This window comes from Azolla caroliniana, unplaced genomic scaffold, assembly GCF_043228905.1.
Source record: "Azolla caroliniana isolate FFs.n. ecotype wild unplaced genomic scaffold, voAzoCaro1.0.p SCAF_8, whole genome shotgun sequence".
Classification (NCBI taxonomy): Eukaryota; Viridiplantae; Streptophyta; class Polypodiopsida; order Salviniales; family Salviniaceae; genus Azolla; species Azolla caroliniana.
In genome coordinates this window covers 17,170,796-17,185,678 of record NW_028230443.1, presented here as the reverse complement: position 1 = coordinate 17,185,678, position 14,883 = coordinate 17,170,796, and the positions used below count along the sequence as shown (strand labels likewise).

General features: G+C 41.7%; 1 protein-coding gene across 1 annotated transcript; it reads right to left on the bottom strand.

Moving 5' to 3' along the window:
- Positions 1 to 6,176: 6,176 nt before the first annotated feature.
- PRPS20 (chloroplast 30S ribosomal protein S20) lies at positions 6,177 to 8,626 on the bottom strand. The gene is made up of 3 exons (XM_087323799.1): positions 8,418 to 8,626; positions 8,117 to 8,307; positions 6,177 to 6,678 (listed from the first exon to the last, which is right to left on the bottom strand). Exons 1-3 carry the CDS (start codon positions 8,563 to 8,565, stop codon positions 6,445 to 6,447), a joined length of 573 nt encoding a protein of 190 aa, XP_087179925.1. The 5' UTR covers positions 8,566 to 8,626; the 3' UTR covers positions 6,177 to 6,444.
- Positions 8,627 to 14,883: the final 6,257 nt, after the last annotated feature.

The following is a 14,883-nucleotide window of genomic DNA, read 5'->3' as shown; positions in this document are numbered from 1 at the left end:
CGATCTGTCCGACCGACACAAGGTTCTTGGTTATTTTCGAGACATGCAATACGTTCATGAGTTTCCCTTTCTGCCCGACGTGGCTAAGGGGAACTTCTTCGACATGTTCGATGGTATGCGGAGTGTCGTCTCCCATTTCGACCACTCCTTGCGATTCCGGTTTCTCCAAGTATGAGAACCATTCCTCGTGATTCGTCATATGATTTGACGCTCCAGAATCAACATACCACACCTCGCTCGATTTCGAGGTGTTCACATCCATAGAATTGGCCTTATGCTTCATTGTGAAGGTTGGGCCCGATTTGTTTTCGGCTCGTTCAGAGCTTTCTGCGTAGTGCGATCTCTGACGCCTCTCTGCGTCTCTTCGGTTTGATCCGGATTTGTCCGAATCGGCTCTCTTTTTCCAACACTCACTCTCCTTGTGGCCTTTTTTTCCACAGTACCAGCATTCCGACGCGGCCTTCTCTTGCCGGCTTCCGGCGCCGCCAAGACCCCCCTGCTTGTGGAGGGTCCGGAATTGCTATTGACACATCGATTATGCCACTTGTTCTGCTCTTGTCGGCCGCCTCCATTGCGCACCAATCCGCCTTGTCCACCACGACCACGGGGCCTATCTTCCTCCGTGTACAACATCTTGCCGTCGGCATGCATACTCATCGAAGCACCCATGTGATTTTCCTCCACGAGCAACATTGACTGAAGCTTGAAGAACAAAGGCGTATTCTCCCTTGTACAGACCGCCGTTCAGAAGGCTCCGAACCTGGACGCTAGCCCACCAAGGCAAACCCTACACCATTTCATCTTCCTCAACATTCACGTTCACGGAAGTGAGAGAATCGCAGATTTCCTTGATTCGGGACGTGTAATCAGCCACAGACAGATCTTTCTGCCAGACATTGTTGACCTCCTGCCTAAGCTGCAGCTTCCTGGCCGTTGTGCTTGCGGCGAAAATCCTTTTGAGATTCGCCCACGCATCCTTTGGTGTCTTAGCATCCTGAATATAGCTCAATAGTTGATCACTCACACAGGATGCAAAGCAGTAGAGCACTCTGCTTGCCGCTTTTTCCCAAGCCGGAAAATCTTTGTGTGTCGAATCGGGTGCTACATCATTAGCTCCTTTGACATAACTCCAGTAGCCATGGCCAAGCAGGTACTAGTGCATCTTGTACGACCAAGACGCGTAGTTGCTCCTGTCGAGCTTCTCAGTCGGTAGCGAGCTTCCCATACCTCTATCCATATTGCTGTCTTTTTCTTTTCCGAACAAAAAAAACGAAGAACTTCAACTCTGTTTGGTCGCAAGCTTTTCTTGTTGGCTACAGAGGACTTCAACCCTCGCGCTCTAGTACCATGTAAAAGAATAGCATGTGTGGAAGCGTATGCAAAACACAGAATACACAGTTCAGAGGAATAAGACAGTTCAGTAAAACACAAAAAACACAAAGATGCAAATGGAGAAGGAGAGACCAAGAGAGAGAGAGAGCAGAAAACAGAAAAGTCTAATTCAAAATAGTGACTCTCTATGTACATACACCGTGCTCAGTGAGCACCTTTTATACAAGCCCTGACAAATCGGGCTGACACAAGTACTTATAGTACTTGACGCTCATAAATGAGCTGCTACACTCACTCCCAAAATTATTCCTTTCGAGGAATATCTTCGTAACAGTCTCACGGTGTTTGCACCGTTACAGCTTACGTTATGCGTAATGTTTTACGCACCCAGTCTACGCACTGGGTTACGCACCAACATTGAGCTTGTCACTCAACAAGTATCATGGTCTTACGTCAGCTCCCGGCACCGACCACCGAAGTCTCTAGATCCAGTGTGGAGGATCCTTCTTGGGCCTCCAATCTGTTAGGCCACCGACTCATGCACCAAGCGTGTCCGGTCTTTGTCTTGCTGACCCTGCCGGTCGGGTCCGGTTTTGGTTCGTGGTTGCGTCCCCGGCCTTATACCTCCTTCTGCTCCTTTTTGGCCCTTCTACTTGATCCCGTTCACTTGTTGTCACCGTCCTTCTCTCTAGGTCTCACGCCGGCTCTCAGGCCGACCGCCGGAGTCTCCGGATCGGTGTGAGGATCGCGTAGGATTGCCCATCCACATTTCTACGCCGTATCTTGGGATCCCGTTCACCTGCCGCCATTGTCCATCTCTCTAGGACTTACGCCGGCTCTCGAGTCGACCGTTGGAGTCTCCAAACTGGTGTGAGGATAGTCGTAGGATCGCCCCATCACTGCCTTTGCCCTCATCCCCTCGCCACCACCGTCAATCTCTTGGTCTTACGTCGGCTCCACTGCTGACTGCCGAAGTCTCTAGCCTGGTGTGAAGGATCCTTCGCGGGCCTCAATCTTTCCCAACCCTTCCTCGGGTCGTCCTTCTCCGCAAGTCGAGAGGGTGGCTTGCTCTACACCCTCTCCGGTGGTACCACCATACCCGTGAGAATTTTTCGGCAATGGTGATAAAACCCGACCAAGAGGAATAAAACAAGATGTGCGACATTGCACATGAACTTAGGAAAATTGTAACATAGGAATAAAAGACAAATGTAAGGAGGAAAAGTAAGATGTAAAGGTATAAAGGTGATGTGCACTTTGTAGACTAGAGGGAGGCACATGAAGTATGGGTGTAGGGAGTAGTGGGCATTGAGTATGTCGATGAGAGGAGAGGGAGTTAAGACCCATCAATCTCACCTCCTAAGATCGAGGTCAAATACTCTCCTTTGAAATAAAGGGGATTTGACCACTCCTTTTTGTAATGTGCCTCACCCCTTATTACTATAAAAGGGAGTGAGGGGTCATTGTTGAGGGGCTTCCACTTTTTGGGTTTCTTTGGGTTGCCATTAGGGTTTCGGAATTTTGGGTTTTAGGATCTCGTTTTAGAGGTTTCATTCGTCTTCGTCTTCTTCTTCTTCTTTTCCCCTATCCGGTTAGGGTTTCATCTAGAGGGTTTACATTCGGCCTACACGACCACGGTTGTAATTGGCGTGGTGCTTTCCATAATGTATCTTGTCTTGTTTAGATCTTATTCTCTTGAATTTTAATATCTTAATATCTCAAATCTTAATCTTTCTCTTCCTTCTCGGTTGAACTCCCAAGCTTCTCTCCCTCCTCTTACTCCCTAGTCCAAGACCCCCATCAAAACAAATGGGTTTTTAATATTCTTGGGGCCATTTCGTATTCTCGAATATTGAGAATATTGCTCATGGAGAATATCACGCATGTGTCAATCTATGGTTATAAGTATGTGTATGCTAAGTAATAAGTGTGGGTTGGGTGAGAAGAGTGGAAGGTTATAAGTATGTGTATGCTAAGTAATAAGTTGGGGTGGGCTATGATTAAAAGGGGGATTATAAGTATGATAAGCAAGATAAGCAATAAGGGGGGGTGGGCTATGAAAAGTGGGGGGTTATAAGTAAGTGTATTGTATTAAGTACGAGGATTTGGGGTGACCTTTTATATTTAGTTTTGACCAAAAAAGAGTGAATGGACTTGGACTTGGTCCAACATACCAAAGGTCTAAGTATCTTAAACAGTTAGGGATCTATGAGTAAGTCTGCGTGGAGGTTTTTTAGCATGTCGTGAATTCCTATCATAGGGGTATCTCGTGTATACCTAAGTTTAAAGATGACGAATAGAAGAGTACTTTTGGGTTTCCTATTATATATTAGTGATCTCCTAGCGCTAAGTTTGACATTTTTATAATTCTCTAGTATAAATGAAGGGGGGATATCCTCTCTTAACTAATCTACTAGAAAATAGTCTTATATTCTAAGGAAACCTAAAGGGGTGCTCTCTCTACTTAGGTATAATTTTAGTTCATTAATAATGAAATGTTGTTTTAAGTAAAGGGGATGATATGATGAGAAAGAGAGATATTGGTGGGCGTTTTGGGACTTTTGGTAGCAATTAAAAGAGAAATGTGAGTTTTCTAGGTTAATCCATAAGTTTAAGAACGGTAATCTAGAGGGGGAAGTAGTGATGGTAAATTTGATACAATTATTAGTGGAGATATTATAGAATTGAAGGTAATTTTCTAACTTGAGTTTAGTACCCGTCCATATCCTAAATGCATCATCTTATATCTAGTGAAATAGACAAGATTAGGATGTGGTGGTTGTGAGTTCTCTAAGTGAGCCAAGAATAGACAGGCATAAACTACGGAAAAATTACTACCCATGGTTGTACCCTTTACTTGTTGATATATCACATTGTCAAAGGCGAGAAAGTGATATGCTAATGTGAGTGTGCTAAGTGTATAAATAAGGTTAGTTTTAGAAGCCAAAAAATGGGGGGTAATGATTTTTCGTAAGGCTTCAAGTCCTAGCTTAGGGGGGATGCTAGGATATAAGGATTCAACATCAAAGGTAAAGATAAAGCTATTAGGGGGTGGATTCAGATGTTCTAAAGTTTGGAAAAGGGATTGTGAGTCTTGCAAATATTGTTTTTGAAGTATTGGGTTCTTATGGAGTTTGGGGAGGAGGTAGAGATTACATACTTGGTACCCTTTTGAGGGTTTACATAGTATGTAGTTCGTTTCTATGGTGGATAAGGTACCTAGATGATTATTAATAATGCTTTTAAGTCTATATGGTAACTCCTCAAGTGGATAGTGGGAAATTACTCTAAAGGTATTAGCATCAGAAAGGTGTTCTACTAGTATGTGTCTTTGTTAAGAACACAAACTCCAACGTTTTTATCTACGGGTAGAATTATGATTCCATTGTTATTTTTAAGAGATCGTAAGGCTTGTAATAAGTGGAGTGGAATCCTAGTGGGTTTTAATTTGAGTGTATGAAGTGTATTACTAATGAGAGTTTGGTGTTTAACTATAATGTTTTCTAGGAGTGTGTATTTAGTAAGGGATTGCCAACTAGGGTTAATAGGTAGTTTAAAGGGATTTAGGGGGGGATTATCCTCATCTTTGAAAAAAGTGTTTAAGTCGAAGGGTCCTACTAAGGCTATCAAATTCTTTGAGTAGGATAAGAGGTGGAGGTGGGGAAGATGGGAGGATGTGTTTCAAACCTTCGCTGAGGAGTTGTGTCTCGTGTTTGAGTTTCTCTTCCAATCATCCCCTTTTAACTTGTTTGTATTATGGGTGTATTTGCTACTGTATTTCAAGTGGCTAATCATATAGAATGTGAGCCGATGCTAATTCTTATGTATGTTTTTGTTTAAGTCAAGTCATCAAAATAGCACACAATGGTTGACGCTAGCCTTAAGGCTTAAACCATATAGATGAACCAAAATAAGGAGAAGAGGTACTTTTCTGTTTGCTTAAAATGACCTTTACTTTCTCACTAGAAACAAATCTAAAGCTTTAACAGTTTGCCTAAAATATTGAAGTCAATGGATGATACCCAAACCATGAGGTTTATTAGCAGAATAGGCTAAATACCAAAGTGAACCTTTCCTAAACTTACCTCATTCATTCCAATTATGTGTTTGTAGGATGTATTATTTCTGTGACCTATCCACGGCTCATGATCACATTACACATACCAATAACTTGTGCATCTCAAATATACATCTTAACCTTTTATATAATTGTAATTCTGCAGCACATGTAGGTCAGCAATGTGTTTTTCATTGAACAAAGATTTATGGCATCCAGAATAGGAACATTTTGATGGTAGAACATGTTGATACAAACAATGAAGATGTGTATATCACCATGAACTCTACACTGAAGAATAGCATTCTAAGGTCTTACAAGATCACATATTTTGTAATTTGGATGGGAAGTCCTCGGAGGTCATACTTCATAAATACAACTTGCTCTAGCAAACACACATACCTTCATATATACCATAGCTTTATTCTGTATATATATAAATACCATAGCTTTGTTCTGTATATATATATATATAAATACCATAGCCTTGTTCTGCATATATAAACAAGAATATATAAAACCAAGAAAGAGTGTCAGAGTTTAGGCTATGTACCATTTGTTTGGTGAAAAAATTCTTCACTATCATGAACCCTTCTTTGACAAATATTGAGTTTTTCAATCTTAGCAAACCTTTTGGTAAGCCGCCTCTAGAACTACTAAACTAACAATATCCATGAGCATTTTGCTCACTTTGCACTCTGTCCTGTTTTTTTCCAGATTGCACATTCCAAGTTCATCCACTAGTGACTGGGGATTCATTTAGAAAACAATGGGTGGGAAATAAAAAAGGAAATGAATGCAATATAGTTGTTTTATAATCTAATGTATACAACTGAAATAATGGAGATAACAAAGTAAGAATAGTCTCTAATTTCACAACTAGGAAATAACGAACTCCAACCCAAACTTCAGATCTTGTGATGGAATTTCTCTTCGACACGCTTTTCAAAAAAAAATTTACAGAACTTTGTAATTTCATCATTAAGTTCTTTTGTAGGCACGATCATTGGAGGTGAAGGAGAAGATAATAAAGTGTTAGCAAAAAACATCATGTCCTAAGCTGCAGGGCTTGGTTCTGCAGGAACATACCATCCTAACTGTGCTTCCAAAGTTTTCTTTGCTCTTGAGAGTCGAGACTTCCTTCGTGCACCGGTATTCTTGTGAATACTCCCAACTTTCACCGCCTTGTCGATCCTTGAAAAAGCTTCAGAGATCAAACTTTCCACAGGTAGAAGCATGTCTTGTGATGGAGTTGATTGCTTCTTCAAATCTTCCAATGCAACAAAAACCTAATACATGTATATATAAAGTTCAGAGAAACAAAATGTTTCAGATATATATTCTTGGAGAGAATGCAACAATTTTTTAGTTTTAAAATATTGAACCAAATACCTTGCAATTACACATAAGAATGTTCAGGGACATTCTTAGAATTCATTTCCTACATTTAAACATTAGAAACGAAAACCTATATTTATGTATAACAAGTTCTGAGAAAAGAAGTCTCCAATATGTACTCTTGGAGAGAATGCACCAATAATTCTGTTTTAAAATATAAAGTCAAAAATTTTGCAGTTAAGAAATAAAAATGTTAAGCAACATCATCAGTATTCTTTTTTCCAATGTTTCCTAATATTTTTGATAGGATCGCATGAATAATACAAACTCAAACATTGAGGTTTAAACATATCTATATCTATATATAAATATATAAATATATATAGATAAGTTCCAAGAAAAAAGGCCTCAGGTTTGGATTCTTGGAGAGAATGCAACGATCTTTCTGTTTAAAAATATAGAATCAAATATTGTGCATTTAACACATAAAAACGTTCCGGAACTTTACTAGCATCCTTTTTCCAGCATCATCCAATGTTTTTGTTAGGATCATATGAATAATACAAACTCAAACAAGTCTTCATATTCCCACATATAGGCAGACTTGAACACATGATTTGTTCAACTTATGTCTTATGTCACATGATTTGTGTATAAATATGGTGACAAACAAAATCCTCATATTCAAGCTTGAACCAACATCTTGGCATTGTGGGAGAGGCATTAATTGATTTTATGAGGGGAGGTCCAAACTTAGACAGCCTTCTCACACTGCCACATTCATGTCTATAAACATGGATTTTGGCAATGGGATGAATTCATTGATCTTTGATCTTCAGCAAACTCTTTTCAGACCAATTTCTGACGTTGTCAAATTCAATGTCATAAGACAGGGCATTGGCTAAGGGCATATATTCCTTGGATTTGTTAAGTAGAGCCACAAAATAATAAGCAGAATATTATTCAGCAGTCTTTTCGTGCAGATGGCTAATCTTTTTGTGGATTGCACATACCCTGCAAGCTTCATACTCTCCAACACTATGAAATTCCTCTAGAAGAAAATTCTATACCACATTCCAGTAGATATCGATAAACTATACATTCTGCCTCTTAAATATAGTTTCTATAAATTGCAAGGCCAAGTATTTATATGTACAAGGGGCATACCTACATAATTTGGATCTCCATTTCTAGCACAATGGTTCAATTGTTCTGCCATCTTAAATTGGGTTTTTTCTATGTTTTAGTTTTCTAATGCAAGTGTCTATATGTATGCCCAAAGACATGTCAATGTCACTACATTGCTAACGAAATAGTGCAATAATTCTTCAAGTAATCCGTGTACATTCATTGAAAAGGAAGAAACCAGAAAAAGCAGAATAAAAACACCTTCTTCATGCGGGTTCGGATCTCTGACTTCCGAGATTTGTTATAAAGGCGACGCTTCACTGACTGGCGAGCTCTTTTGTCTGCAGAATCGGCCTTCTTCTTCGTTGCCGGAGCAGCAGCTGCAAAGCAAACGAGAGGCCGAGCTCTCACATCGGATACCGAAAATCCCCTGCGCGAAGCTACCATGGAGCCTGCAGAAACAAGGAGAAACAGAGAAAGACATAAAAAACCCAAAATATAAACAAGACAGATAGAGCATTTTATAAAGAAAGAAGAGAGGAAAATGAACAATAAGAGGTACCGCTAGAGAGGGGGCTGCTGGAGGAGAAGCTCCGGGAAGAAGCAAGACTCAGGCTTTTAAATGAAGAAGAAGAAGAAGAAGAAGGAGGAGAAGGAGAGTTGAGGGAGAGGAGGGAGAAAGGCAGAGAAGCCATTGCTATTAGGGCCATAGCCACAGAATCTAAACACAGAGAGACACAAGAGCCTGTAGAGATAGATGAATAGATAGATTAGATAGATAAAGAAGCAGAAGCAAATGGATAGAGAGAGATGGTCTCTCTTTCTGAGAGTTGGGAGGATGAGTCCATGTTTTGTCCATGTTCTGTCCATGTTCACACTGGGCCTCGGCACTCCGTTGCCGCCAGTGTTGGCGTTGGTTCTGGCTCTAGCTCTAGCTCTAGCTCTGGCATAGGCACTGACAGTGGATTTGCCTCTGGCAACTGGCTCAGGTATACCCTACATATCTATCTATCTATCTATATAGTTTTAGATATATATGTACCACATGGTCTTGTGGCCTTGTAACTTTGTAAGCATCCTCCTCGCAAATCACTCTATAAGGCCTCCATAGCACCCTCGCTTCGCCTGTCTCCATCAGTGCCATCCCGGTGTAAAATTTACATTGTCGCCATTCATTTTCCTTTGAACCTCTTATGTGGTGTATTGTTGTGTCGTTCGTCGCGCTTCACTTCTTTTGGTTTCATGCCATCATTGTACTTCTTGCACTCATGTTTCACCTGGTCTAAGATGGGTTTAGGGTTCTTAATCTACCATAATTTGTTAGCTTCATCACTCTCCATCTTGATGTTTTAGGGGTTGTACCCTAGTTAGTTTAATTGGTCCATATACCCACTTTCAAGCCTCACAATATACACCGCTTTTCTAGATGCCAATACAAGATGTATGGTTGAACATGTGACCTTCTGGTCTCCCCGTGGTTTTTGTGTGAAGGAACTTGCAAACCGATCTATAACCATTTGCTCTATGAGCCCACATTACACTTCTTTTGCAATGTAAATAGAGATTTCATTACGAACATACAATCTCCATCTCTAATTTGGGTCAACTTGTGTAAATTGTGCAAACACCCACAATTTAGACGTCAAATAACACCATGATAAAACTTGCCAAATTTGAGAAATGTAACTCCAAATCTGACAAGAAATCACACATTATATAAATCTTGAGTACTATCTTCCATTTGGATAGTGCAAAAGAAGCAATTGCTCATTGCTAGTCCACTATGCGTTAGACCTAATCCCAAAGTTAATCCCCCAATCAAAACTCTCCAAATGAAGACCTTTGCAAATGTACACTTGTAAAAACGACTCCTGACCCCGTAAACATCAATCAATCCATGGTTGTTCTCTTGTCTGTAAACGTAAAGGACCTTGCATTAATGCAATATTTTGTGGTTGTTGCCAGATGATGAAGAGAGATAGAGAAAAGATAAAGAGGAGAAAAGAAAGAGAAAGGAATGTTATAGTATAGCATTAGGGGACAATAGAAGCTTCTTAGACTCCAACTAAAAACTCAACTACATAGAACTTTTCTTCTTTCTATGACTCTAAACAAAAAAATAGATCTCCCTCCTTCCCTCATTCTACCAAGACCATTCTAGGATATTCTAGTCGTTAGTATATTCTAAAAATATTATATGGTATATGTAAAGAATCAAGAGTGATTATGTGCAATAGAAGGTATGTGTATATGTGTGTGTGTGTGTGTGTGTGTGTGTGTGTGTGAGCAAAGAGAGAGAGAAACAAAGATATACAAAAAAACAAGAAAAACTGTATTAACAATAACAAGAATGAACCAACCATAACAAAGAGGAGGAGAAAGGTGCTTAAGACACACTAGTTACTATATTAGGAGGTGTGGTGTTCACACACTTGAGTATACTAAGGTGTGTTTGCACACTAGGGAAGTTGAGTTTGATTCTCAACAATATATTTTAAACGGGTATATTCTAAAGATATTTCTTAAGTATATTATAGAGATATTCAATCTTGGAACTTGTATAAATACGTGTGTTCACCTAGATTACAATCAAGGTGAACAATGACCTGTAAATGTCTCCCATTTCAATTTACCAGGTGTGTTCATATGCGCTCATCCTGGCCTCTTATGCTTTGTATCCCATAACACACTTTACCCATTTATTAGATGCATTTGCATGTGGAGATACCAACACTTTACCCATTTGACACATAAACTCTAGTAAAAGTGGTCATAAAAACACATGCTTGCCATCCATTGTTACCCAAACAGGGCATTCTTGCTCCAACAAAGCATGGTACTCCACTTAGGGGACCATTGCATTACATGCACTAATTATTTATAAAAAAACACAAGAACTTTATCCAACAATGCACTTCAATATTCGGGGTAAGAAAATATTACATCATAAAACCCTCGTGGTCTTGCATATATATTCTCAACACAATTCGATGTCAACATAATTGTGTTCAATCATTGTTCCAATTCATGTATGGGAGTTTCCCGGTAAAAAATAATATAAGTATGCCATCATAGAATACATCAAAAGATTGTGACACTTCCTTAGCATCAACTTCCACATCATGCACATCCTCATTAGTGCATTCTTTTGCTACATTTTCATTTTCTTCCACAATATTAGACAACAAGGTATTGGCAATCCCCCATAAATTATCCCAACTACGATGATCCTTGTCAACCTCATCTATATGTATTGCCTTCACGATTATATTTTACATTCACATTATTCTTTATTAGATCAATTTTTCCCATATCGATGTCCCCCACACTTTGTGAGCAATTAATGTTTATATTCGCTATTCCTTCGGATGTGATATCGATCCAAGATAAACTAAATTTATTGAGAATCGAACCCAACTTCCCCAATGAAATGGCTTTCACACTAGCAGTGGACACACTAGGCTAGTTTTGTACATAGTAGAAAGGGCAGTTGCTCTAGGGTAGTTGGTATTTAAACCAACCTTTTGTAACTTAGTTATTGTTGGATGTATTTCATTGTTTGTCTAATACAACTTCTCGTTCTCTCTCTCTCCACACACACACACACACACACACACACACACACACACACACGATTCCTTCCACTACATAAGATCACCTAGACCCTCCATTTCTTCACATGATATCAGAGTGTGTGGTAGTTTGATTCATTCAACTGTGTTGTATTGCTCGCCGACGATCAAACACAACCGACTAAATGAAAGAGGAGAAAAATGAACACTCAGATGGGAAGCGCTCTGCCCATCGAGAAACTCGACAAATCGAACTTTGCATCTTGGAAATACAAGATGCACCAATACCTTGTAGGTCAAGGCTATTGGAGCTACATCGAATGAGCTCACAAAAATCAACCCAACCTAGCACATGTTGACTACCAAGCTTGGGAGCAAGCGACGTGCTGTGCGTTATACTGCCTAGCATTATGCGTTCATGATCACATGCTTGGCTACATTCGAGAGGCAAAAACGCCAAAAGAAGCTTGGGGCAATCTCAAGAAGATTTTTGGAGCCAACACGGCTGCACGTTGTCGTGGAGGATTCCGGCAAATGAGAGAAAGGTCGTCGGATGCGTATGAATAGGGAATTTTGGCTACGAGAAGGAGAACTCGCCGGATGTGTGTGAACACGGGGTGTGCATGTATGCATATGAAAGGGGTATTGTGTACAAAAATTTGTAAATATAAAGTATTTATACGTACGAGGTAGAATGTAGTTAGGTACTTTTTGATGGGAAATATACCAAAAACAGTCGAGAAAGATGTGCTGAAATGTATAAACAGAAAATGCACAGAATACATAGTATTTAACTTGGAAACCCGAAACAAGGGAGAACCACGGGAGAAGAGATCTTCACTATACTAGAGATGTACAAAGGGAGAACATGTTACAACCCTCTCATGTATATAGAGTGTATCAGCCACACAAGGCTCTTGGCGTCTGATGCTACATAGCTATGGCACTACTCACACTCTCTCTCACTCTGCTCTACACTTTGCAACTCACAACTATAGAAACTCTAATCTACATGACCTTCTAAAGTGTTGCCCTAGATGTATTTATACTTATACACCGTTTGGGCTATTTACAAATATGTCTAGTATCATTATTATTTGATAATAACACTAATAGTCCCTAATTAGACGACTGATCGACTAGTCATTTCGACTAGCCGACTCCTATGTCGACTGTCTAATCGGCCCAACTAGTTGGCCTTGTAGCCGACCATCCAGTTGGCTTGACTTGGATCACTTACTATATTGTCGACTCTCCATGTTGACAGCTCATTGTCATGGATTGTCGGTTCTCAGCTCGACTAGTCAGCTACTCCTTGTCTTCGATTGTTGGCTCTTACTTAGCCAAACAGTCGGCTCCTCCCACATGAGGGACATATTCCTAACAAAATCCCCCTTCACTCCTATGGGTGGAGTTGGTTAGTCCTGTCTTCAGTCGACAGACTATGAGTCTGTCCATCGGTAGGTTCTTCGTCAACATGTCGGATCCATTTTCGTGAGTATGGATCTTTAGAAGGGTAAACTCTCCTTCTTCCACTTTCACCCGCAACCAGCGATACCTCCTCTATATATGTTTGGTTCGGGAGTGGTACGCAACATTCTTGGCTAGATGTATAGTGGTTTGGCTGTCACAATGAAGCAATAACTCCCTTTGCTTCATTCCCAACTATTGAGCGGGCAAGCTCAACGGGAATTAATCGGAATCATCTAGTCTTCGTTCAGGTCTGCTTCGATCACCCTCCTGATCTCCCCAAGGGTGTCATCGAATGAGACCGCCTCCATGGCGCCTCCGATCTCGTCGTCGGGGCCCATGCCTTTAAACGCCCTTCAACCAGCCTCTTCTCCCGGCCACCGATGCCGGTTATGGTATTGGAAGGTAGTCGAACATGATTGCACCATGAAGTACACAAGCTCCGATAGGTGCATCCGAATGGTGGCTCGGACGATTCTTGTAGAGAAATCGACGCTCCGATTAACCTTCACCGCTCGGCCACAACCGAGTAAGCACGAATCAATGCAGCAGAAAATAGGAACCACAGAGAAAGAACACGAATACACAGGGATTAACGTGGAAAACCCTAGACGGGAAAAACCACGGGAGTACAAGACTCCAAACCAAAACTATGCACAGAGAAATATACAATGGCGAGCTGCAAGGCGACGACCTTGAGCTCGTTGTCCTCGCCACAGGCGGCGGAAATACACAGAGGCGTCGACCTCCTCCTCTCTCACGCTCTATCTCTCTCACGGCTGCTCTCTCTTCACTCCTCTTGAGTGGAAAAACAGAAAAATGAGTAGCAACATTAAAACTGTTTGCCCTAAGTCATATTTATACACATATGACTTTGGGGCTATTTACAACTATAGCCTCAAGGGCCCTTGGCAAACATATTCACAGATATGTCCCCGCATCCGGATCTCGCTCCGGGTACATTCGTCATCCGGCTCCGAAGCCGGGGTCTTCATCATCCGGTTCCGAAACCGAAACCGGGCTTGTCGGCATTCATCTCCGATATCCGACCATCCCATCCGAAGGGACCGTAATCCCAACAAACTCCCCCTTCACTTCGGCATGGGATGTCTCTCCAATCCGATCCTCTTCCGGCATGCTTCCAGCTTGTCGGGCGTGAGCACCTTGGTCAGCATATCCGACCCGTTCTCGTCCGTGTGGACCTTCGTCAGCACGAACTCCTTGTCTTCTATCCTTTCCCGGATCCAGTGATATCTTCGCTGGATGTGCTTCGTCCGGGAGTGATAGGCTGCGTTCTTCGCAAGGTGGATTGCACTCTGACTGTCGCAGTAGAGTCGGTACTCCTCCTGTCGGATACCGAGCTCTCTAATGAAGTCCTTCATCCATATTATTTCCTTGCCGGCTTCAACAGCCGCCATGTACTCCGCCTCCGTGGTTGACAACGCAACCGTCTTCTGCAGCCTCGACTGCCATGAAACAGCTCCCCCTGCATACGTCATCACATACCCTGATGTGGACCGGCTGGTATCTGCATCAGCCGACATATCCGAATCGGTGAAGCCGTCGAGTTCGGGCTTACCGGAGCCGAATCGGAGGCACACGTTTGCCGTGCCCTTCAGGTATCGGAGTATCCACTTGGCCGCGTTCCAATGCTCTTTGCCGGGATTGCTCATGTACCGGCTCACCACTCCGACTGCATATCCTATGTCCGGTCTCGTACACACCATGGCGTACATCAAGCTCCCGACGGCTGAGGCATACGGCACTTTCATCATATCCTCCTTTTCAGCCTTTGTCTTGGGACTTTGCTTGTTGGACAGCTTGCAGTTTGCCGGGAGGGTCGATCCGACCGGCCTTGCTTCCGACATGTTGAACCGTTTAAGCACCTTTGTCACGTACTTCTCCTGTGACAGCCACAACTGCTTCTTGCTCCGGTCCCGGATGATGTGCATCCCTAGTATTTGTCTCGCCGGACCCAAGTCCTTC